A 26,094-nucleotide genomic window follows, 5' to 3' on the forward strand; every position below is an offset into this window, starting at 1 on the left:
TCGTTCCACTTCATGATTGTGTCCCACTTGTTGATTCTTCACAAAAAATTACAGTTTTATATCTATGTTTGAAGCCTGAAATGTGGCAAAAGGTTGCAAAGTTCAAGGGGGCCGAAAACTTTCGCAAGGCACTGTAGGTTAAAGAGGAATCCTCTAGCAGTGAATAGCAGCTTAGAGGTGCGTGAAATCAGGCCAATTTGCGGAAACATGACAAATGCGAAGAATTATGTTATCGCAGCATAGTAAAATATATAATACAGCAATAATAAACAAATTCTGGAATATGCACATATTACCTCTAGAGCTGGCTGGCCATGAAAGGCTTTCATCACCGCTGGATCTCCAAAGTCAGAATCATCTATTCTTGTACTTTCTGCTCGGTTCCCCATGTCTACAGAAAGGTCAACTTCTTTCAGGGATTCTGTGACAGTTTCCACCTCTTGATTTGAGGTCTCTAAATCTTCTACCAGCTCTGCCTGTATTTCTGGAGGCTCTTTGTCTTTACAAATCAGCTCAGGTTTTTGATCTGCCTTTTTGCTTTGGTTCTCCTCTTTAGCACCTTCATCTTCAGAATCTTCATGATCTTAAACAAGTTAATCTTGTTAGTTCTACATAAAGTATTGAAAAAGCTGCTTTATTGAACATTGGTTCCTATACTACTGCTCAAAGTGATAAAAAAAAAAAAAAAAAAGCCTGGTATACTTCCCTGTAAACCATGTAATGGTTTTCCACATGGAGTCCCAATCCTCCTCTTCTCGGGTCCCCCACCAGCACTCCTTGCTCCACCCTCTTAAGCAATGCCTCCAATAGCAAGCCGCTTGCTATGGCGGCACTGGTGCGTGCTTGATCCCAAGCCGTGGCTTGGCCTGCCCTCTTCTCTCTCCTAATTGGCTGTAATTGACAGCAGTGGGAGCCACTGGCTCCAGCTGCTGTGTCCCTCAATAAGGAGAGAAATACCTGGGACAGCTGAGGCTCCAATGCACATGGCTGAATCAAGAGGGGTCTCAGGTGAGTATTAGGGGCAGCAGCACACAGAAGGTTTTCTACCTTCATGTATAGAAAGCATAAAAAAGGTTTTCAAAAAAAAAAAAAAAAAAAAAAAAACACACACCTTCATAATGTAGCACTCTCCCCGTAGGGCTTGCTGTGTGATGACTTCTTGGGCCTCCTATGATTACCTGCAGACAGTCACTTAGGGATAGTTAACTCATCCGTCCTTACTTCCAGTTGCTCAATACTCAACAAACAGTCTAGGGTTTTGGTTTTTATATTTGTGGAACTTGGATGGGAGAAGGGAATAGTGGGATACTCCAACTTGAACTATTTACAGTTAATAAGGACAGCCTCACCAGGTTTTGTGTAAACAGACACAGCTTTAACCATACTGCCCCTTGTATGGAAGAATTAAGTCTTGCTCTCTAGCAGCAGACTTTTTGCAACTACTTTATCATCAGAACACTCTCTAGCACTCCCTTGACTCACATCGGTCCACTAACTCTTCCAAAGAAGGGGTGGCCCTCTCAGAACAGGCCCCATGACACAGATCTGTACTCCCTGTAGACAGAATCTGATCCTCTCTGGTGTCTCCCTTCCAGTCAGCTCTGCAGGACATCTGGGTTCAGCTCATCTCTGACCCTCAGGTTGACCACCTGAGGCCGTATGGCAGCTTCTACAGAGGGGCAGCCACCCCCTCCCTCCAGGACACTGATTTGGCAAGTTTCCCATCACTTTCCAATATGCCTCCCTATTGGACCAGTGTGAAACACTTCAAACTGATCTCCACCTGAGCACCATGAGCAGGCCTCACTAGCAGATCCTGCTCTCTGGTAGGCAGAGAGCAATATAACATTTGCCTGGCAATCTCTCCGATAAGCAGAAAAGATACAAAAAACATTTTCTCTCTTCTAGCACCTACCCAAGAGGGTGCTACAATACTTTACCACTCTAAAAGGGATACAAGAAATGCAACTGCCGACAAGATTAGTCCATAAGGAAGGTATTAAAGAACCTAGACATTCCTCCAATTACCCTAACCTAGAAAGAGACCAAAAAGTAAGAATTTTAGTGGACATTTCCCTTTTCTGAAGGCTGAAGACTTATGCTTTGCTGGTTAATATAGGACTGACCTCAAGCAAGCTTACTGTATATTTCCTGAAAGGCATAAGTTTCATTTCAGGTATATTTTCCTGACTGAAAGCACCAAATGTCACAAGCATTCACCGAACTGTCATACAATTTTCCCTGTATCTTGTCTAATTTCCTTTGATCATCAGTTCAACCTAGTGGCCATAATGCAGTATTTTTCTGATTAAGGTATTTCAGGAAAACTCTGCATTATGGACAGTGGGTGGAGTGGATGATTCAAAGGAATAATCTATTAGACAGCATATGGAAAACATTTTTTTACAGCTAGGTATTACTTGCGACATTTGTCCAGCAAAGTTTATAAAACCACAGTTGTGCAATGCATGGAAGTAACTTGGTCATCCTCACATTGTTTCAGCTGCTTTACAACTCAGATCCAGCTTTTTTTTTGTTTTGCATACAGCGGGAAGGGTTTGGCACTCAGTGAATTGCTCAAAGGATGAGGAGATGAGACAATGGATCCTGGTCCAATTGAGATTCAATGTCACAACAAAAAAACAGAATTTTTGTAAAATCTTACCTGTAAAATTCCTTTCTCTGAGTCCTCCGACAGTCGCCGCCTCTTCATATTCGTCACATATGGGGGTATTAGACTTTGCTCCGAAGGAGTAGCTAGGCAACAGAATATGTTAACAATAAAGCTTTAACATATCCCACCCTCAAGGGGTGGTCCCCTCAGTCAATACCCTCCTACTTCCTGCAACCATATCTCAGTTTTAGTGGAATAGCAGTAGAGTATACATTCAAACCCCAAAAGAGGGGCGGGGGCGGCGACTGTCGGAGGACTCAGAGAAAGGAATTTTACAGGTAAGATTTTACAAAAATTCCGTTTTCTCTTACGTCCTCCGACAGTCGCCGCCTCTTCATATTCGTCACATATGGGGACGTCCCAAAGCAGTGCAAACATGAGGGGTGGGAAACGCATCCGCGCCGAAAGGCAACGCAGTCTCCACATCAAAGAAAGGAACCTTACCAAAGGAAGGAAACCAGCTGGGCAACAGCAAAAATAAGTGCTCAACAGGAGCAACAACCCAGGAAAAGACAAAAAACCAGGGGATACAAAACTTATCCCAACAGCCAGGAGTCCCCAACAAGGGACCCTAGGGAACAGCCGCACTAAGAACCTTGCGGCCAAAGGAAGCATCCGCCGATGCCTGAACATCTACTTTGTAGAATTTTGTGAAAGTGTGTACGGTCGACCAAGTCGCCGCCTTACACACCTGGGCTACAGAAGCCCCATGACGACAGGCCCAAGACGTACTCAGAGATCTAGTAGAGTGCGCCTTCACAGGCACAGGGGGAACCTTCCCCTGCAAGGCATAGGCCTGTTCAATGGTCTGCCTGATCCATTTGGCAATGGTAGAGGCGGAAGCCGCCATGCCCTTCCGAGGACCCTCTGGAAGAACAAACAAGGAGTCCGTCTTTCGAAAAGACTCAGTCGATTTAAGGTAAACCCTAATCGCCCGAACAACATCCAGAGAATGCAATCTCACCTCCTTTGGATGTTTAGGCTTCGTGCACAACGAAGGCAAAACAATATCCTCGTTAAGATGGAATTCCGAAACTCGTTTCGGCAGAAAAGAAGGATTAGGTCGCAAGACCACCTTATCCAAATGAACAACCAGGTACGGAGACTTGCAGGACAAAGCCGCCAGTTCCGACACTCTGCGAGCCGAAGTGATCGCCACCAAAAAGGCGACCTTTTTGGACAACATAGACAACGAGAGCTCCCTGATCTGTTCAAAAGGAGCACGTTGTAACACAGATAGGACTAGATTCAAGTCCCAAGGGGGCAAAGGATCCCTCCTAGGAGGAACCAGATGCCGCACACCCTGAATAAAAGTGCCAACCAAGGAGTTGGAAGCCACGGGACGTTGAAACAGAACGGCCAGCGCAGACACCTGACCCTTTATCGTAGCCAGCGCCAAACGCTGATCGACACCCGTCTGAAGGAAAGACAGCACACGGGAAACCGAGTACGTGCGGGGTGAAAACCCCCTGGACTCACACCAGGCAAAATAGGCCTTCCAAGTACGGTAATAAAAACCTTTCCCGAGGAAGACTTCCTCGCGTTGATCAAGGTATGAACAACCTCTGGAGAGAGACCCTTCTCCTTCAGGACCTCGGTCTCAACAGCCAGGCCGTCAAAGCCAGCGACTGTAAAGCAGGATGGTAAATCGGTCCTTGAGACAGTAGATCGTCCCGAAGAGGCAGACGCCAGGGGGCGTCGACCGCCAGATTCATGAGGTCTGCGTACCAGGACCGGCGAGGCCAGTCCGGTGCCACAAGAATCACCGTGCTGCGTTCCGAGTGTAACCTGCGAAGGAACCGGGACAGCAACTGAATCGGTGGAAACGCGTACATCAGCCTGAACTGATGCCACGGGGCCACTAACGCATCCGACGCGTCTGCCCGAGGGTCGCGCGTCCTTGCCACGAACCTCTTCACCTTGTAGTTGAGGCGAGACGCGAACAGGTCCACATCTGGAAGACCCCACTTCGCGCACAACATCTGGAAGACAGCCGGATGGAGAGACCATTGCCCCTGATCCAGGGTCTGGCGACTCAGATAGTCCGCCTGCCAGTTCTCCACTCCCGGAATGTGAACCGCCGTTATCGCCGGGACATGAGTCTCGGCCCAAGACAGAATGTCGGCCACTTCTCGAGCCGCTCGGGCACTCCTGGTGCCCCCTTGGTGGTTGATGTAGGCCACCGCCGTGGCATTGTCCGTCTGCACCCGAATCGGGCAGCCCTGCAGCCGGTCCGTCCAGCGATGAAGACAGAGCCTTACCGCACGCAATTCCAGAATGTTGATCGGGAGGGAAGACTCCCCCTCCGACCAGGTCCCCTGGGCGGACAGAACGCCCAGAACACCACCCCAGCCCGACAGGCTGGCATCCGTGGTGATTATCGTCCACGAGATCGGACGAAACGACTTGCCCCCGGACACCAACGGGGACTGGAGCCACCACAGAAGGTTTTCCCTGGTGCGATGACTCAACGAGATCCGAAGATCCAGAGATTGAGGTCGCCCGTCCCACTTGGACAAGATCTCCGCCTGGAGACCCCGCGTGTGAAACTGCGCGAAAGTAATCGCCTCGAAAGCCGAGACCATCAATCCCAGACATCTCATACACGTCCGCAGAGACGAGTTCGGAACGTCCCGAGGGACCTGACTTCCTCCTGAAGAGTCCCGAGTTTGTCTTCCGGTAGGAAGACCTTCGCCTGCACCGAGTCCAGTATCATTCCCAGATAGGGAAGACGAACCGACGGACTCAGTGTCGACTTTGGAACATTTATCGTCCAACCGAACTCCTGTAGAGTTTGCATCGTGACAGACAGGTCCTTCTCCAGACCCTGACTGGTCGCAGACCGAATCAGAATTTCGTCCAGATACCCCAGGACAGAAATGCCCTGGGCCCTCAATAATGCCAGAACCGGTGCAAGCACCTTGGTGAATACCCGCGGAGCCGAGGCGAGCCCAAAGGGCAACGCCACGAACTGGTAGTGATCCTCCGCAATGGCAAATCGAAGGTATCTCTGATGACCCTCGAATATGGGGATGTGAAGATACGCATCCTTCAAATCGATGGAGGCCATGAATTCCCCCGGAACCAGGGCAGCCACCACCGAGCGCAGGGATTCCATGCGGAACTTGCGAACCCGCACAGAGCGGTTCAGAGCTTTCAAGTCCAGAATCGGACGAACCTTGCCCTCCTTTCTGGGCACGGTGAACAGATTGGAATAAAACCCCCGAAATCTGTCCCGATGAGGCACCGGAACCACCACTCCCTGAGCCCTCAGGTCCCGCACCGCCAGGTGCAGATCCCGCAGGCGCTCTGGAGACAGTTGTAGATTTGAGGGAAAAAATCTGCTCTCCGGCCGAGAGAGAAACCCGATCTTGTAACCAGATCGAACGATTTCCAGAACCCATCTGTCCCGCACACGGGCCAACCAGGGCTGAAGAAAACCGAGCAAGCGTCCCCCCACCCCAAAACTGGGTGAGGGCGCCCCTTCAGGCCGAACTGTTATGGGCCGCAGGTCCGGATTGGCCGGACTTCTGTTTCCCAGACCAGGGTTTCTTCTGAGAGCCCTGGCCTTTGAACGGTTTGCCCTTGTAGTGCGGCCGAAAGGCACGAAAGGACCCCTGAGGGGGCCGAAAATTCGCATGCTTCTTCCCAGAAGCCCCCTTAGCCTTGGGGAAATGGGGCAAGAGAGTGCTCTTACCCCCGGTGATCCCCTTAATCAACACATCCAGGGACTCCCCAAAAAGGCGAGACCCATCATAAGGCAGATTGGCTAAGGTTTTTCGTGAAGATTGGTCCACCGACCAACATTTCAACCAAACCAGGCGGCGAGACAACACCGCCACGCTGTGCACACGTGCAGCCAACGGAATCAGGTCCAGGTCCGCATCACACAGATACATGACACCCTGGTGGATCTGATCCACCATGTCCAGGGTCGCCGCCGAGGCCGAATCGGCCACTAGGACGCGCCTAAGCATCTGCGTCCAACTTGCGATCGCCTGGGCCGCCATGAGAGAAGCAAATAGAGCCTTAAGCATAGAACCCGTAACAGAATAAGTATGACGGGCAAGAGACTCCAGTCTCCTATCCGTGGCATCACGGAAAACAGGGGATCCCTCTGCAGGAATCGCAGTGGCTTTGTTCAAAACCGCAATTGCATGATCCACTGGTGGAGGCACACACCACCGTTCATCAGTGGCAGGGGAGAAAGGATAACGCAGCTTGAATTTACTTGGTACCGCAAAAGGTTTGCGCAGATCGCGCCATTGATCCTTTACAGCGCGCTGAAAATCAGCATTGCAGGGAAAAACCTGCGGCGTCCTGCGTTTTCTCTGCGTCCCATAAGCCGCCAAGGCAGCGGGGGGACACACTTCGTCCTGCAAACGTAGCGTCTGCTTAATGGAAGCAATCAACTCATCCATGATTGCAAGCTCTTCAGGCGAGCCAGGGGGAGAATTATCAACCCCCTCAACCTCAGCCTCTACCTCAGACCCCACTAGATCAAGAGAGGAGCGGGACCCCGATAGGGGGGTCCCTGCCAGAACAGCCCCATCACCTTCACCCTCAGAATCGGAGGACAGAGCAACTCTGGGCCGTTTAGTAGATTGAGCAGCCACCAGCATTTGCACCTGGGCAGCAAGGCCAGCCACAATAGTGGCTAAATCCCCCCCTGGGGGGGAAACAGCGGTCCCCTGGCTTTCCACCAATACTGTGGGAAACTTGCCCTCCTGAGAATCCATTGCCCCTGTACGCCAGACAACCAAGGGTTAACTGCCCCCTTTCAGCAAGCGCGGTAAGCGCAGCCCACCGCACACACTCAGGCACAATGAGACCCCCACAGGGAATATACAGACTGAATACAGGCAATGGACAACAGGAATAGAAGGATAAAACCTGAGGAGACCCCGCTGCTGCTGCTGCCTCGACCGGTGTTCCAGGAAAAAGCAAGTGATGCTGCCAGGGCGCTCTATGTAAGCCTATGGAGGCTACAAGAAAATGGCCGCCGTGCATGTAAACCATGCGGCCGGAGCGGGCGCCGGTAAAATGGCGTCGTTTGGCGCCGAAACCGCCGCTCCACAGTGCATAAAAACACACACAATTTCATCCCATTATATGGATACATGTTAGATCGCCGCAGCGATCGCTGTATATGCCCCAACATGCCATTAAAAACATGCCCCACAGCACACAGCTTCCCACACTGCCCAGCCTGACACACACAGTGTCATACAGCTCCCCCCCCCCCTTGCAGCCCACAGCATGCAGCCGAGAGATAGGGAGACAAGCAGTGTGATTTAAAGGCAGGTTACACAGTCCCAGACTGAGACCCCCCCCAGACAGACAGGTCCCCACATAGACACACTTACCTCACATGGCGTGGGGAACCCGCACAGGCGAACAAGCCGCTGCACATGAGGCAGGGAGAGTCGCAATTCAAGACGCACACAATGGCGGTTAAGAAACCGCACAGCGTCCGGTGAGGTAGCCACCTCACCAAACATCCCTGCACCGAACAGGGATGGGTCGTTCACCGTGCCAGGAGCGTTACCTGGCTGAACGCTCGATGGCAGACTGGGAAGCCACTGACCCACGACCTGCGATCAGGGGGGTCAGCCCGAGACCCAGTCCGCATGATCCTCTTCGTCCGAAGAACTAACTAATGCTGACAAAAACAACAGCTAAGTAAAGGTAGAGAAAAAACTCAAATAAAATATTAAAAAGAAGAAAGAGTCTGGGACAAAAAGTCCCAGCACAGAGAGAGCCAGCCACTCCTGACAAGCTAGACATTAAAACTGGGATATGGTTGCAGGAAGTAGGAGGGTATTGACTGAGGGGACCACCCCTTGAGGGTGGGATATGTTAAAGCTTTATTGTTAACATATTCTGTTGCCTAGCTACTCCTTCGGAGCAAAGTCTAATACCCCCATATGTGACGAATATGAAGAGGCGGCGACTGTCGGAGGACGTAAGAGAAACTAGGTGGTAAAGATTAATGGATCTTGTTAGATGGCATCTAATGACACCCTGGGTAGAGTCCTAAGGCAACGATAGAGCCACAGCAGTATTCCTGAGAGCCCAAAGACTTCTCTTAGGTATCGAAAGTAGAATTATTGGTAATCTGTATTTTTCACCAACATAGTTTAGAAAGCAAATCTTACCTAATCCAAATGTAACTTCATTGTACAGATCAATTTCTTCATCCTCTTCTGCCATTTCTTCCAGTATAGAACTTTCATCTGCCAGATAAAAGTCCTCTGGCAGCTATAAAGATACACAACATAAAGAATAATAGACACTAACAAATCAGGACACATTCTGAAGTACTATAGTTTGGGTATTGCAACACAAACGTTACCCTTAATCCAGTTACAGGTAGGTCACCTTGTAGGCAGGTAGCGAAGCAGCCCTGTTGCTGGACAAGAAGTCAGGAGGAACAAGGTTCCTCTATAGTTTCCTGGGTCACTGGGGAAGCTATCCTATTGTATGCTGCCACCCCATGTGACTCAAGCAGCCATCTTGGCTCAGACAGAGCCTATTTAAGGCTCTGAACTTTGGCATGCTTTTGGTGAGTGAACAGAGTAGGAAAAGGTACCCAGTCTTAGGGACAGTAACAGCACTAAGGAAAAGTTTGATGAAGAGGGTAAGTCTTCTGGACATTCTACCAAATGGGACCCGGTGGCCAGGCCGCATTCGGTCCTCCCTCTACAGATGCTGCAATTCCATCAGGAGTTGATTCCCGTCACGTTACTGAACTGGGAGTGTGCCGGCTGGGTACCCTTCCCACCGAGTTGGTTGTGAATGGTTGCTGCATTTCTTCCATATAAGTATTATTGCACCCGCTTGTGTGAATTCTGGTCTTCGCAACACCCCATCTATAACCTGGTCAATGACAAGTTTGTCTATACAGTGTAGAAAAAAAAAAAAAAAAAACCTTTGAGAATATCATCTTTGATGAAACGCGTCAGGTCACGGCGTGCTGACGTCACCTACACGTTGCTGTCCACGAGGGACGGGCGAGCGGAGCCGTCCGGCCGGCGGCTTTTTTCCTCTCTGCATTTGATCTTCTGATTGTCTGTAAGTGCATTACCATTTTTAACAATAAATACATCCGTGGGTTTTACACTATGGAGTTTTCCATATTTTGCATCATCCATGGTTGACCCATTACCGTCTATCTGAGTTCCCTATCTGAGTGAGGAGACACACCGGATCGGTTCCCTACATATCCTTCCTGCCTCCAAATCATCAGGAGTCGGTAAGGGTGTTTTATCCATCAGAGGTGTCCCCCCACTTGCTTGCATGTTCGAGTCACATCTATCCAGTCATATATAAGCTCTCCATACTCATCCTTGTGGTAAGCTGCTGTCCTATTGGGGTAATCCCCCTTCCCCCCTTTTTGGTGCATCTGCTATTTTTCTTCTTATTTCGGTAAGGAGTACCTATTGGGGTTCTGTGGCATCCTTTTATCACGTTTTCTTTCACTACGGGAGCAGTGGTGTTCTCATTGCACTTTGGGTGTCCTTTCTTTACACATATTTTTTGGTTTTACGCTATGGCGGTATATTTTTTTGTATCACACATGTTACCACTCCATTGAGGGATCCGCGTTGGAACCTGGTAGTCCACTTGGATCTCATCCCTAGGACGTATTTGAACATACTGATGGGCCTTTGTTTATCATATTTCCGGTAAGCGGTACCTGCACAAGTTACCCGTTTTTGTTTCCATATTCTGGACATTATTCGGATCTTTTACAATTTCACCATACAATCAACTTGTATACATCATCCACAGCGCAACTTATTTTATATTGTCTATACAGTGTGTAGGTTACCATAAGGATTAGATCACAGCTTTTTCAGGTCAAGAGGTTGATGGGTTCACCTACTGTCTGCAGTGTTACATACCAAGTTAGCACTTTATAAATCTTGAATATAAAATATAGTCTAGCAAATCTGTAGCCAAGGGGCAAAATGCAGATACAGTGCCTTGAAAAAGTTCACACCCCCTTGACATTTTCCACATTTTGTCATGTTACATCCAAAAACAAATTTATTTTTATTGGGATTTTATGTGATAGACCAACACAAAGTGGCACATAATAATTGTGAAGTGGAAGGAAAATAAAAAATGGTTGAGTTTTTTTTGGTAAAAAATGAAGTGAAAAGTGTGGCGTGCATTTGTAATTCACCCCCGAGTCAATGCTTTGTATAACTGCCTTTTACTGCAATTACAGCTGCAAGTCTTTTTGGGGATGTCTCTACCAGCTTTGCACATCTAGAGTGCAGTGGCGGCTGGTGCTCAAAATTTTTGGGGGGGGCGCAAAAAGAAAAAATGTAATAGGTATTGCTTTGCTTCGCGGCAAAAAACGCGCTAACAAATTGCGTGATTTTGAGGTCATGGTATAGGCATGGCACAGGTGATGGTATAGGCATGGCACAGGTGATGGTATAGGCATGGCACAGGTGATGGTATAGGCATGGCACAGGTGATGGTATAGGCATGGCACAGAAGGTGGGCAGAGGGACAGGTGGGGGGCAGCATCACAGGAGGTGGGCTGAGAGACAGGACAGTGGAGAACCTCTCCAGCATCAGGTCATTAGGCAGTGGTGGGTAGTGGGGCTCGTGCAGTCCCAGTTAGGAAGGTGAGCATGGGGGGGGGGGGTGAGGATAGATAGGCCAGGGGTGCAGTGGTCAGGAGGTGGAGGGTTTCAGGCAGGTGTCTGACTGACCGTTGCTGCGCTCCTCCTGCCTGTCTTCTCTCAGTGAGAAAGCTGACCCACATCGTACCGCTTGAAAGAATGAGCCCTGTGTCCTCTGCTCACCTCTGATCCCAGATCCCCCCTCCTCCTCCCCGCTGCCTCCAGTCCCGGCGGACTCCCATTCGGTCACTCTGTCCAGGGCAGGGCTGGGCTCCCCGCTGCTCAAACTAGGAGCGCTTCGCTCCTATTGTAGTGCGGGCCCTGCGCACACAGGAGAGAGAGGAGGCACTGAGGCTGCTTCCAATTATCACTTACCTGCTCGTCTTGGGCTGGCTCTCTCACGACCGGGACGACTTCACTGGCGTCTGCTGCAGCTGCAGAGGTGACGGGACTCGGGAGAGACTTCACCGACAACATGCGCCGCTGCTCCTCCTCTCTGAAGGCGGGCGGGAAGGTGACGGCCGGGATGGTGAGTGAGTGACGCACCGCCCCCATGCGACGTCACCCAGGATGTCCTGTATGATTGGTCCAGGCTGGAGACTGGACCAATCACAGCCAGGAATCCACGAAGTGGGGGTGTCCAAGCAATGTGCCCTGCGCCCAGGTTACGCCCCCAAAAGGCAGCCAATCGGCGCCTCTTGTGGGTCATAACCACCACCCCCCCCCCCCCACATAGGCCGGCGGCGGCGAGGTTTGAGAACGCAATTTTTTTTTTTTGAAAACTTTATTGCTCATTTTGTCTTTTTTTTTTTTTTTTCTTTTTTTAGGGGGGGGGGGGCGCTTTGGCGCCCCCTATGCACGGGCCGCCACTGCTAGAGTGACATTTTTGCCCATTCTTTGCAATATCGCTCAAGCTCTGTCAGATTGAATGGAGAGCGTTTGTACAGCAATTTTCAAGTCTTGCCACAGATTCTCAATTGGGTTTAGGTCTGGACTTTGACTGGGCCATTCTAACACATGAATATTCTTTGATCTAAACCATTCCGTCGTAGCTCTGGCTGTATGTTAAAGCCCCGTACACACATACTGATCGTCGGCCGAACGATCGGCCGTCTTTTGTCCAGGGCTGCAAAAGACTGCACACGAATTTTGTCGGCCAACAACAGCCGACTGCAGAAGTGATGTCATGTGATGGTTAACTTTCCTTGTCTTTTTTCTTTTCTGAGCATGCCCAGTCTTGCTAATCGGCTGTCTGTCGGCCGAAATCTGTACTGACTGGCGAACAATCGGCCGTTCTGGTGTTGGCCAACAAAAATTTTAATGCCTGCACAACAGATTCTGTTCTGCCGAAAATGCGCTGTCGGCAGCATCATACTAAGAAGCCTACAATCGGCCGTCGGCCAAATATTTACGGCCGACAATCGCTACGTGTGTATGGGGCTTTAGGGTCATTGTCCTGCTGGAAGGTGAACCTCTGCCCCAGTCTCAAATCTTTTGCAGACTCTAACAAGTTTTCTTCTAAGATTGCCCTGCATTTGGCTCCATCGATCTTAATCAACTCTGACCAGCTTCCCTGTCCTTGCTGAAGAAAAGCATCTCCAAAACATGATGCTGCCACCATGTTTCACAGTGGGGATGGTGTGTTCCGGGTGATGTGCAGTGTTAGTTTTCTGCACACATAGTGCTTTGCTTTTAGGCCAAAAAGTTCATATTTTGGTCTCATCTGACCAGAGCACCTTATTCCACGTTTGCTGTGTCCCTCACACAGCTTCTCGCAAACTGCAAACAGGACTTCTTATGGCTTTCTTCTTGCCATTCTTCCATAAAGGGCAGATTTGTGGAGTGCATGACTAATAATTGTCCTGTGGACAGATTCTCCCACCTGAGCTGTTGATCACTGCAGCTCCTCCAGAGTTACTATGGGCCTCTTGACTGCTTTTCTGATTAATGTTCTCCTTGCCCGGCCTGTCAGTTTAGGTGGACGGCCATGTCTTGGTAGGTTTGCAGTTGTGCCATACTCTTTCCATTTTCGGATGATGGATTGAACAGTGCTCTGTGAGATGTTCAAAACTTGGGCTATTTTTTTTTTTGTTTTTTTACGACCTAACCCCGCTTTAAACTTCTCCACAACTTTATCCCTGACCTGTCTGGTGTGTTTCTTGGCCTTCATGATGCAGTTTGTTAACTAAGGTTCTCTAACAAACCTCTGAGGGCTTCACAGAACAGCTGTATTTATACTGAGATTAAATTACACACAGGTGGACTCCATTTACTAATTAGGTGACTTCTGAAGGCAATTGGTTCCACTAGATTTTAGTTCGGGGTATCAGAGTAAAGGGGGCTGAATACAAATGCCGGCCACACATTTCAGATATTTGTAAAAAATTTTGAAATTTATCATTTTCCTTCCACCAGTGGCGGCCCGTGCATAGGGGGCGCTGCCCCCCCCCCCTTAAAAAAAAAAAAAAAAAAAAAAAAAAAAAAAAAAAAAGACAAAAAATGAGCAATAAAGTTTTCAAAAAAAATTAAAAAATTGCGTTCGCAAACCTCGCCGCCGCCGGCCTATGTGGAGGCTGGGGGTGGGGTGGTTACGACCCACAAGAGGCGCCGATTGGCTGCCTTTTGGGGGCGTAACCTGGGCGCAGGGCACATTGCTTGGACACCCCCACTTCGTGGATTCCTGGCTGTGATTGGTCCAGTCTCCAGCCTGGACCAATCATACAGGACATCCTGGGTGACGTCGCATGGGGGTGGTGCATCACTCACTCACCGTCCCGGCCGTCACCTTCTCGCCCGCCTTCAGAGAGGAGGAGCAGCGGCGCACGTTGTCGGTGGAGAAGTCTCTCCCGACTCCCGTCACCTCTGCAGCAGCAGCAGACGCCAGTGAAGTCGGCCCGGTCCCGGTCGCGAGAGAGCCAGCCCAAGACGAGCAGGTAAGTGATAATTGGAAGCAGCCTCAGTGCTTCCTCTCTCTCCTGTGTGCGCAGGGCCGGCCCTACAATAGGAGCGGAGCGCTCCTAGTTTGAGCAGCGGGGAGCCCAGCCCAGCCCTGGACAGAGTGACCGAACGGGAGTCCACCGGGACTGGAGGCAGCGGGGAGGAGGAGGGGGGGATCTAGGATCAGAGGTGAGCAGAGGACACAGGGCTCATTCTTTCAAGCGGTACGATGTGGGTCAGCTTTCTCACTGAGAGAAGACAGGCAGGAGGAGCGCAGCAACGGTCAGAGTCAGACACCTGCCTGAAACCCTCCACCTCCTGACCACTGCACCCCTGGCCTATCTATCCTCACCCCCCCATGCTCACCTTCCTAACTGGGACTGCACGAGCCCCACTACCCACCACTGCCTAATGACCTGATGCTGGAGAGGTTCTCCACTGTCCTGTGATGCTGCCCATCTTCTGTGACGCTGCCCCCTACCTGTCCCTCTGCCCACCTCCTGTACCATCACCTGTGCCATGACCTGTGCCATGCCTATACCATCTCCTGTACCATCACCTGTGCCATGCCCTTACCATCTCCTATACCATGACCTGTGACATGCCTATACCATCACCTATGCAATGCCTGTACCATCACCTGTGCCATGCCCGTACCATCACCTGTGCCATGCCCGTACCATGACCTGCGACATTCCTGTACCATGACCTGCGACATGCCTATACCATCACCTGTGCCATGCCTGTACCATGACCTCAAAATCACGCAATTTTTTAGCGTGTTTTTTGCCGCGAAGCAATACCTATTACATTTTTCTTTTTGCGCCCCCCCAAAAATTTTGAGCACCAGCCGCCACTGCCTTCCACTTCACATTCATGTGCCACTTTGTGTTGTCCATCACATAAAATCCCAATAAAATACATTTACGTTTTTGGTTGTAACATTCCAAAAAGGTATGAATACCATTTCAAGGCACTGTATAGATATTGCATAAACAATTTTTTTTTATTTAATAAAAACTGTTGCAATAGATTTGTTTTTCCTCTTTCCTTACATAGAACTAAGATGTAATTGAGAGATATATATATATACATTTTTTTTTTAGAATGTTAAAGATAACCGGGAACTTGCAATGCGGACTCAGTGCACAGCACAGTATTTATAGCGGCTGACTTAAAATTTTTGTTTCAGACTTAAGAACCGCTTTAACCATTGGTCATCTTGTGAATTACAATTAATCTGAACCACAATTGACATCCTATTTTGCTAAATTAGAAACAGACTCACAATTGTGCTTAGGCTAGGTTCACATCTATGCATGTGCGGTAGATGTGTTCTTGAGGCCTGTTTTCCAGTGTGGATTGCACTTTTAATGTGTGTTGCATTTTTTGGGATGTGTGAATGATGCTTGGAGGTGTTGTCTTGTCAAAGGAAAATGCACCAAAAACACCCTTACATGCATTTTTGATGCGATTCCATTGAAGTCTATGAAGCTAAAAACACTAGTGTGGAGTGTAAAAAAGTCCCTGCACCTTTCCAAAAAAGAAAAAAAAGGACACCAGTGGAAACGGCATGGCTGTTAAAGCACCTATGTCCCCATAATTTAAAAAAGTCAGCAATAAAATTATATTTATATACACACACACTTTTTGATCAGGTCACCAATAATTCTGAAAAAAATTTCAACAAGTTTTGAAAGATTACAGCCACCCAATAATCCATTGCTTCCTACACACGCCTGGAGTGTTAGGAACCCCAGTCCGCTCTTGCTTGCTGTCCTTCTGCATACTGGGATTCCACCTGGTGGCCCCCTACCTCACTTGGCTCCTGATGAAATGCAGAGGCTGACAAGTGGATCCACAGTATGAAGTGGGAGACCAGGCATCAGATATTCAGTACCTTGGATGCAATGGATTATTAAGCAGCCATAGTTCTTTACTAGATTAAAGCTTGGAGCCACCACCTGCCAGAAAGGCAAATTTAAAAACAAAAAATCAGGTAAGCAAGAAGGGAAGCGTGGGGGTAATGACATATGGAAGAACAGAGCCTGTAATGCATATACACAGGGTGAAGTGATGACATGCCATTGCTAGGGGCAACAAGTACAAGAGAAGAATGATGACAGCCAGACAGCGGGACTGTGGTCTTGGCAGGGGCAATGGGTTTCATGTATAGTGAGGGGAGAGGTTCATAGCCTACCTCCAGAGCAGTCGGTGCTCCAGCAGCCGGGACCGGACCCATGTGGCAGACACCCTAGGGACCTAGCCCCATGGTATGGGAGAGAAAGTAAAATTATAAGTGCTAAATTATGAATGACAAAAACATATACTGAATCAAAGTATGATGTTAACATATACAGTCCAAAAAATTAACACTGAAGTCCACAAACGAAGGTATTGGCTGAAACAGATTCCCAGGAAAGGAAAAGCTCCAAACAAATGAAGAAAGGTGAAGATCAGGTGTGCCCAGGAGTAGAAATGAATCCACCAGACAATATAGTGAGAGATGGCTCCTTACCAAATAGCTCTTGCCACTAGATTATAGGTGGCTGAATGCTCATATGAAAGAGAGATCCTCCAAAGTAGTGGAATGGCCCGGCAGGAGCATAGGTCACTCTCTCCGGGGACAACCAATCATAGGTCACAGGGATATCCAGTGTATAACCATGGAAATAAAAAGGGGAAACACTCCCATAGTGCATTACCCATGTATAACATGTATAACTTTAATAAAAAGGGATGCACTCACATGGAAAAACTTCGTATGTCAGCGGAACAATCAATGACAGCCGCAGCGTTCCTGCAGAACATTCCTCCTCTGATCGTGGGTCACCCGGCAGTATGGTGGAGAGCCAACGTAGTCTAGGACCAACCCCCAGAGGACGTGAGTTATCACGAAACATGTAGTGGTTTATCCTGACGGCGCGAGAGTTCGTATTGGTCCATGGTGTTTAGATGGATCATCAGCGTTAGCTTGTTTGTTCCGCTGACATACGAAGTTTTTACATGTGAGTGCATCCCTTTTTATTTATTAAAGTTATACATTGGTAATGCACTATGGGAGTGATTCCCCTTTTTATTTCCATGGTTATACACTGGATATCCCTGTGACCTATGATTGGTTGTCCCTGGAGAGAGTGACCTATGCTCCTGCCGGGCCATTCCACTACATTGGAGGATCTCCCTTTCATGAGCGTTCAGCCACCTATAATCTAGTGGCAAGAGCTATTTGGTAGGGAGCCATCTCTCACTATATTGTCTGGTGGATTCATTTCTACTCCTGGGCACACCTGATCTTCACCTTTCTTCATTTGTTTGGAGCTTTTCCTTTCCTGGGAATCTGTTTCAGCCAATACCTTCGTTTGTGGACTTCAGTGTTCATTTTTTGGACTGTATATGTTAACATCATACTTTGATTCAGTATAAGTGTTTGTCATTCATAATTTAGCACTACACCATTCTGTTTTTATTATTTATTTGGGACTTGTACTATTGTTTCAGGTGTTAGCTGCTTCTCCTAAAGCGCAGTGTTTTTTCTGTTTATTTAAATTATAAGTGCACATGGGGCCCACGCCAATGCTCGGCCGGACCCCTTTCTGTCACTGGGAGATAGGTGGCAGAGTCAAGCTGGACTGGTAGAACAGGACACTGCTCTGTGGTGTCTCCTTCAAAATGTCACACCCTGAGCAGGTGTGTTTATCAAGGGACTGGAGGGCATCTGTAGGACAGCTTCAGGTTATGATACAGAGACACCGGGATGTATAACACGCTTCCAAGTCTGTGTACTGCCATATTGTTGAGGTCACGTAAATACAGCCCACCTAGTTCCAGGCACTAATGAGCACGTACACCAAGGAGTCCAGAGGACTTGACAAATGAATTTCCAGGGAAACTGACTGTGTAAAGCCCATGCTCCAGCTATTTTATACTCCCCTTTCCATTGCTTTCCCACTGCTCCTTCCTCTGTTGCAGCTGCAATCAAAATCCCTAGCTTTATAGTTCAAATATCACTCCCTCCATAATACTATTGTTCGAGCCAAACACTATCATGGAGAGGTGGGCACATACTTCCCAGTACCCAGAGGCACTATCCCGAGTGACGGGCAATAAAGTCTCAGCGGAGTGGACAGTTGGAGGGTCAGGGGTTGCACATTACACAAAAACTGTCACGATTCCCTGAATGAGCAAGAGGAATGTCTTTAAGCAGGGAGGTTTATCGACTGAAATGAAATACAGAGCACCCTCTAGTTATTCATTTCAATATTTAAGTGTCAGAAAAAAAACAAAAATCTAATCTCATTCATTGCATCAAAATGAATTCAGAGTAAACACTGCAGTAACTACTCCAAATATATGTCTTCATATTTCTTTTAAAGCGGAACTAGTGTTAAAGGATATCCTGTTCAGGATTAAAATAATAATAATAATAATAATAATAATAATAATCTACTACTAACCACTTCATGATTTGCGATTTTATGCTATGGGCTACCAGAACTTGACACAGCATTGCAGTTCATCCGGTTTTACCAAATAAGCGCGTTTTTCCTGCAGCTGAGATTTCTAGTGAATTTACAAAAAAAAAAAACCCACACACTTTTACTATCCAGCCTTGCCTTACTTGACAAAAGTGCATACTTACTATCTGTTCAGAGTTGAGACTCATTGTTAGGTTTCACCAAGTTTAAATACCCGAGCTGATCTGTGGATTGAGAAAATTTAACAAATTTAATTCTAGAACAGGACAAAGCCGAAAATGAAACTGTCACCCAGTGATACCTAAATGTATTACATATGAAGTCTGAGGACTGTACACAGTATTGGACCCATTGTACAATTACTACACACCTACAGTGGATGCTCGTTCTCCAGGTCAATTTAAGGATTTTCATTAAATAAATATTTTGTATTCAACTATTTAAATAAAAAAAATAAAATAATAAAAAAAACAAAACAAAAAAAAAAAAAAAAAAAAACAACAAACACACACACACACACACACACACGCGATAGGTATGCCCCAAACATACCAAACTATGGAAAATTACACTCTTAAAGGAAAAAAAATATAAAATCTTGATACAAATGAAGCATTAAAGCAGTATTAAGTCCAAAACCAAAGATGTAGTAGGTTTCAGTTGCAGGGTGGTGGTTGAATTTATTTATTTATTTATTTTTTTTATTTGGCTTTTTCCCAGCTTTTTTTTCACCTGGTATCCAGTAACATGCCACCTGAATTAGAGTGCCCCCACTCTGGATGAAGGAGCACAGGGGGGACACCTTTGGATAACGGGGTGTTAGATGAACTAGCAGATTTACATGCACTAACAAAATTGAAACCCAACTCCAGCTCACACATTACACACTCAGTTTGCTTTTTGGGATTACGGTTATACATAAAAGTTGATCATTGTAAGCAACTGCTAATTTTAGATTGTCTCATCTCTGAACTGATGCATTTCCTTGGAGAGCCTGCTCTTTTGAAAAACAGACTTTACTGGCTGGATCACCAGATTCGAAAAAAAGCCCCCAAAAAAAAAACACCACATCTCAGAATTTTTTAAGCTGCAAGAAAATAAAGGTTTCCCCTTGGGTTTAATACGGTTTTAATATACAATGATCAAGAAAAAAAAATTAAAAGGAACACTTTGAAAAAACATCAGATCTCTATAGGGAAAAAATACAATACTGGATATCTATACTGATATGGACTGGGTAATGTGTTAGGAACTAAAAGGATGCCACATCGATTAATGGAAATGAAAACTGATCAACCGACAGAGAGGGCTGAATTCAAAGACACTCTGAAAATCAAAATCAAAAGTAAAAAAAATGATGCAGCAGGCTATACCATTTTGCTGAAATTTCATTGCAGCAACTCAAAAAATGGTACTCCGTAATTTGTATGGCCTCCACATGCTTGTATGCATGCCCGACAACATCAGGGCATGCTCCTTTTCAGACAATGGATGGTGTCCTGGGGTAGCACTTTTTGGTTCTGAGGAAGAGGGTAAGCCCTCGAAACGCGTCAGCCTTAACAGATTCGTGCAGACATCAGCATGCTATCCAGCACCGTGCAGTGCCTTGGCTACCTTGGAGATCCTTTGTTTGATCGTGTTTACATGTGTGCCAACTACAATTGTTTTGTAAATAATGTATATTTTAGATTTTAATAAATCTTTTTAGTGGTAATGTAGTAGGTCGTTGCGTCCCTCTCCTTTTTTAGTGTGTTTTAGATACCCTTGGTCCTGAGGGGGCAGCAAGACCATAAGTGATGCCAACAAAGACCATTAAATACTAATCTTTCCCTCATCCCACACCACTTGAACGCAGGAGAATTTTTAAACTCCCAGATCTGGACCAGGGCATCACTGAGCTCCTCAACAAACTGAAGTGCAACCCGACAGCGGCAGATGGACTAAAACAATGTCCCAGAGGTGTTCTATTAGCTTTAGGTCAGGCAAGTGTGGGGGGGCTATTTAAATGTATCAATTCCTTCATTCTCCAGGAACTGGCTGCATACTCTCGCCACAAAGCCAGGCATTGTCGTGCACCAGGAGGAACCCAGGACCCACTGCACCAGCATAGAGTCTGACAATGGGTACAAAGATTACATCCCAATACCTAATGGCAGTCAGGGTGCCATTGTCAAGCCTGTAGAGGTCTGTGCCCTCCATGGATATGCCTCCCCAGACAATCACTGACTCACTACCAGTCATGCTTAACACTGTTACAGGCAGCATAATGTTCTCCACAGCTTCTTCAGACCCATTCACGTCTGTCACATGCTCAGGGTGAACATGCGTTCATATGTGAAAAGCACAGGGCCCCAGTGGCAGACCTGCCAATTCTGGTGTTCAATGGAAAATGCCAATGGAGCTCCACAGTGTCGGGCAGTGAAAACCGGGCCCACTAGAGGACATCGGGCCCCCAGGCACCCATCAAGAAGTCGGTTTCTGATTGTTTGGTCAGAGACATTTACACCAGTGGCCTGCTGGTGGTCTTTTTGTAGGGCTCTGGCAGTGCTCACCCTGTTCCTCCTTGCACAAAGAAGCAGATACCGGTCCTGCTGATGGGTTAAGGACCTTCTACGGCCCTGTCCAGATCTCCTAGAGTAACTGCCTGTCTCCTGGAATCTCCTCCATGCTCTTGAGACTGCGCTGTGAGACACAGCAAACCTTCTGGCAATGGCACTGATGTGCCATCCTGGAGGAGTTGGACTCCCTGTGCAACCTCTATAGGGTCCAGGTATCGCCTCATGCTACAAGTAGGGACACTGACCCTAGCCAAATGCAAAACTAGTGATAAACAGTCAGAAAAGAGGAGTATGGCCTGTAAAACCATTCTGTTTTGGAGGTAGTCTCATTGTTGCCCATCTAGTGCCGTGGATGTTAATTTCATTTACAACAAAGCAGTTTAAACTGATTAACAACCTCCTCTGCTACTTACTGACCAGATCAATATTCCAGGAGTTTAATTGACTTGATGCCGTAGTCCGATTATTAGGGATGCACCGAAATGAAATTCTTGGCCGAAGCCGAAGCCGAATAATAATGAAATGTTTGGCCGAAGGCCGAATACCGAACGCGGTGTTTCGCATTCTTTCCATTTATTTTGCCAATTTTTTGTCCTCTCTCTTGTCCTCTCATGTCTCTCTCTCTCTTGTCCTCATGTCTCTCTCTCTCTTGTCCTCATGTCTCTCTCTCTCTTGTCCTCATGTCTCTCTCTCTCTTGTCCTCATGTCTCTCTCTCTCTCTCTCTTGTCCTCATGTCTCTCTCTCTCTCTCTCTTGTCCTCATGTCTCTCTCTCTCTCTCTCTTGTCCTCATGTCTCTCTCTCTCTCTCTCTTGTCCTCATGTCTCTCTCTCTCTCTCTCTTGTCCTCATGTCTCTCTCTCTCTCTCTCTCTTGTCCTCATGTCTCTCTCTCTCTCTCTCTCTTGTCCTCATGTCTCTCTCTCTCTCTTGTCCTCATGTCTCTCTCTCTCTCTTGTCCTCATGTCTCTCTCTCTCTCTTGTCCTCATGTCTCTCTCTCTCTCTTGTCCTCATGTCTCTCTCTCTCTCTTGTCCTCATGTCTCTCTCTCTCTCTTGTCCTCATGTCTCTCTCTCTCTCTCTTGTCCTCATGTCTCTCTCCCTAAATGTTACTGTAGCGGATTGGGAAGGATGCTGGGAATGGAAATCAGGAAGCATGCAGGCAGCCTTGTAAATTTTAATTGCAGATACAGGGCACTGGGCAGGTCAGGGTTAATGTGGTAACATCAATTACTCAGTGACAGTCAGTCAGTGTGGACTCGATCAGATTATACCGTGACAGACAGTCTCTCATAGTGGTGGTAGTAGTAGGCTGGAGGTGGACTAGTAGGAGCCTGGAAAGGAGCACCACAGCCTCATACATACAATACAAAGCCCCCCCCCCCCTCAAAATAACCCCTTTACAATACAAAGCCCCCCCCCCCCCTACATTTTTAGGAGGAGAGCGGAGGAGGAGGAACTGTTTAAAGCAGAGAGGATGTGAGAGACTCACTGTCACTCCCGAGCCCTGAATACACAGCGATCAGCGCCTCGGCGGGAACTGCAGAAGTTACTATGCTGGTTAATGAGCAGGTGATTGGTTGATAGGCGGTCCTAGCAGCCAATCGCCTTCTCATTAACCAGCATAGTAAACTGCGGCAGCGCCGATCGCTGTGTATTCAGGGCTCGGGAGTGACAGTGAGTCTCTCACATCCTCTCTGCTTTAAACAGTTCCTCCTCCTCCGCGGTGGAAGCAGTCTGGCGGCCGGCCCCGGGTGTCACCCTGATCTTCCCTGACACACTGACACCCCCCTAATGTGTGGCACCTGGGGCGGACCGCCCCCCCTATTGGTACGCCACTGACCAGAACCAAACCTGCATTACAGAGATCCATGACCCAATCACATGGTAAGAGTAAAGGAGTTAAGTGCATGCGTGAGGTCCGCACAGTGGGACCCCATTCGGTCACTGGGAGCATAGGCGTGCGCACAAGGTGTGCCCGGGCACACCCTCATCACCCTGTGCTGCACAGATTCCCCCTGCTGCTGGCTGCAGAGAAAGAGGCTGGGGAATCTGTTTTCAGTCCCTTTCTCTGTCTAAGTGAGACATCAGGGGTCTGCTTAGACCCCTGATATTTCACCAAAACTCCCCAATGGGGCTCCTAAATTGAAAAAAAAATAAAGTATTGAAAAAAAAAAAAGAAGAAGTAGGAAATAGTAAAATAGAATCGTAACAAAGAAATAAAAAAAAATAAATAAAAAACTACTGACACCAATTTCTGCCCTACGGACACCAACCTCTGGCCTACTGACATTGTCCATTGATATATATACACACACATACACACACACACACACGCATATACATACACACACGCGCATGTGAGTGAGCTTTGGGGTGCACATCCTAATGCAATAGGCTACGCACACCTATGATTGGGAGAGAGGTGGCAGAGGTAAGCTGGACTGATGGAGATGGTGCAGGCTCAGCAGTGTCTCTCCTAAATGCTACATGCATCAGACAACAGTGTTTAGTGACACAGGACAGCATTTTCCAGAGGAACTCTGTACTTCTATTATCGCACACAGTGACACTGTTCATCTTCAAGTTGCAGAACTACCGATTTCATCTGAAATCGCAGGATTTCAAAACCACATCTTAGTGCAACTTTGAAGACATCTGTGCAGCTTCATACACAGATGTCTATTGAAGTCACACACAAAATCGCCAAAAGTGCATGAACTTTTTTAAACTGATGCGGCACCGCAAAGTCAGTGTTGCATCAATTTGAACACTGCCATTGTCAGCAATAGGATGCATCTTGTCATGCAATTTGACCTGTCAAATCACATGACAAATCGTTCCAAAATGAACAGGGGCCAAGTTCATCATCCTGCTACATACAACCTACGAATATGAGCAAGCACCTAGTTCAAGGACTGAACTCTGCTCTCCAGCTTACAGAATTGGGTCTACATTCGTAAAGAAATAAATGAGCATATGAAAGTATAGTTCAAGTTAAAAGTGGAATTCCAGATAAAAACCCATTTTGGATTTAGGACAGAAGCTCTGTCAGGTTTTTATTGACGTGTTCGCTTTGGTAAAACTTTCCTTCACTTACTGTTGCACAACTGACAGGAACTGAGAGAAATTCAAATGAAGCAATAGGGATTGTTTTGTTATTAGCGTGCTAAAGGCCGACAGGGTTTTTTTTTTTTTTGTTTTTTTTTAAATTGCGTTTTTGGACAAAGACAGCAATACAAAATACTGACAAGTGAAATCTCCCCAACAGAGACAGATGAAAATAGCAAAGCAGTGCGTTCTCAGTCATCGCAGTGCACTGCAACACAGGCGCACTAGAAGGTGTATTGGTGTGGTTTCAGTTATTCTGAATAGCACTCCGAAAGCACCGGTGTAAATCGGCCCTAAGGCTGGGTTTGCCATAGTCGCCAACATTTGCAAAAAATTTCCAGGGACACTTTGCAGCACAGCTATCAATTACTTACCACACCCACTTCCCCGAAGCTCCGCCCACTCCACATAATCTCCGCCTACTTATCAGATTATAGGGTCTACTTCATAAAGAGAGAATTACAGGAAATTGAAAAGGGAATTGAAAACTTAAGGCCAAAGTAGCAGAGTTGGAATAATTCTCCCATTCAGCTGCACTACTTCTGCCTAAAGTTTAAAATTCTCATCACAATTCCCTGCAATTCTAAAGTGTGAAATGTGCTCAGGTGTGACCATAGAAAAAATGTAATATGGAAATATAAATAAAGTGCAAGGTGTAAATAAGTATGATTATACTATCTGGTCTAATTAGGTTTTATCGTACTTATTTACACCTAATACTTTATTTAGATTTACATATTCCATTTTTTTGTATGGTCACACCTGAGCACATTTCACACTTTATTCACCTGTCTTTGAATTCAGCCCTCTGTAGGGTGATAATTTTCATTTACATAAAACAATGTAGCATCCTTTCCTTCCTAACACATTACCCAGTCCATACCAGTATAGATCCTAACACATTACCCAGTCCATAACACATTACCCAGTCCATACCATCCTCACACATTCCCCAGTCCATACCAGTATAGATCCTAACACATTACCCAGTCCATACCAGTATAGATCATAACACATTACCCAGTCCATATTATCCTAACACATACAAAGTCCATACCAGTATAGATATCCAGCATGAGATTTTTCCCATTGAGGATTGAGGTCTGTTTTCATTTTTTTGAGCAATAATATATATATATATATATATATATATATATATATATATATACACACACATACACATATATACACACACACACACACACATTTATCTAGAGCTAGAAAATTGAAACATATATATATAATTAACAGGTGTATAAATTATATCTATAAAAAAACATTATTGATAGTAGTAATTAATGGAGTGTGAGGCCTCCAGCTTGTCGGAAAGGTGCTCTGCCTCCCCCTGCTGGCGGATTTTGGAAAGTGCACCATGCTGACACCCTGCCTTCGGTGACACGTTAAATTTGTGACAGGCGGGAAGAGTGAGCGGGCACAGAGAGAGAGACAACCTGCTGCCAGAACTACAACTCCAAGCTGGGGTGAGAGCGACACTGTGTGGCACAAAATTAAAACAGGGACACTGTAAAATAACCGGGACAGGCTCCTATTTGCCGGGATTGTCCCGGGAAAAAACGGGACAGTTGGCAGGTATGGGTTTGCACACATGGAAATTTGCATGACAGGCGAGTGTGACTGGCTCAATAGGGGCCGATTCGCACACATCGGGGGTGGCCGCGGCCAGCATTGAAAGAGGG

The 26,094-nt window shown here is 47.0% G+C and overlaps 1 protein-coding gene across 1 annotated transcript in view; it reads right to left on the reverse strand.

The window, feature by feature from the left end:
• The window catches only part of PATL2 (PAT1 homolog 2), a gene marked incomplete at its 3' end in the record, with an annotated part of 141,196 nt that overhangs the window by 109,324 nt on the left and 5,778 nt on the right, over positions 1 to 26,094 (reverse strand). The window contains exons 2-4 of the mRNA XM_082244763.1: positions 18,896 to 18,955; positions 8,833 to 8,935; positions 297 to 583 (exon numbers count right to left, since the gene is read on the reverse strand). Coding sequence (XP_082100889.1) covers positions 297 to 583; positions 8,833 to 8,935; positions 18,896 to 18,919 — 414 coding nt within the window. The 5' untranslated portion in view covers positions 18,920 to 18,955. The remainder of the gene's footprint in view (positions 1 to 296; positions 584 to 8,832; positions 8,936 to 18,895; positions 18,956 to 26,094) is intronic.

Source organism: Pelophylax lessonae, assembly GCF_965119305.1.
Source record: "Pelophylax lessonae genome assembly, chromosome: 2".
In the NCBI taxonomy this organism is placed as follows: domain Eukaryota; kingdom Metazoa; phylum Chordata; class Amphibia; order Anura; family Ranidae; genus Pelophylax; species Pelophylax lessonae.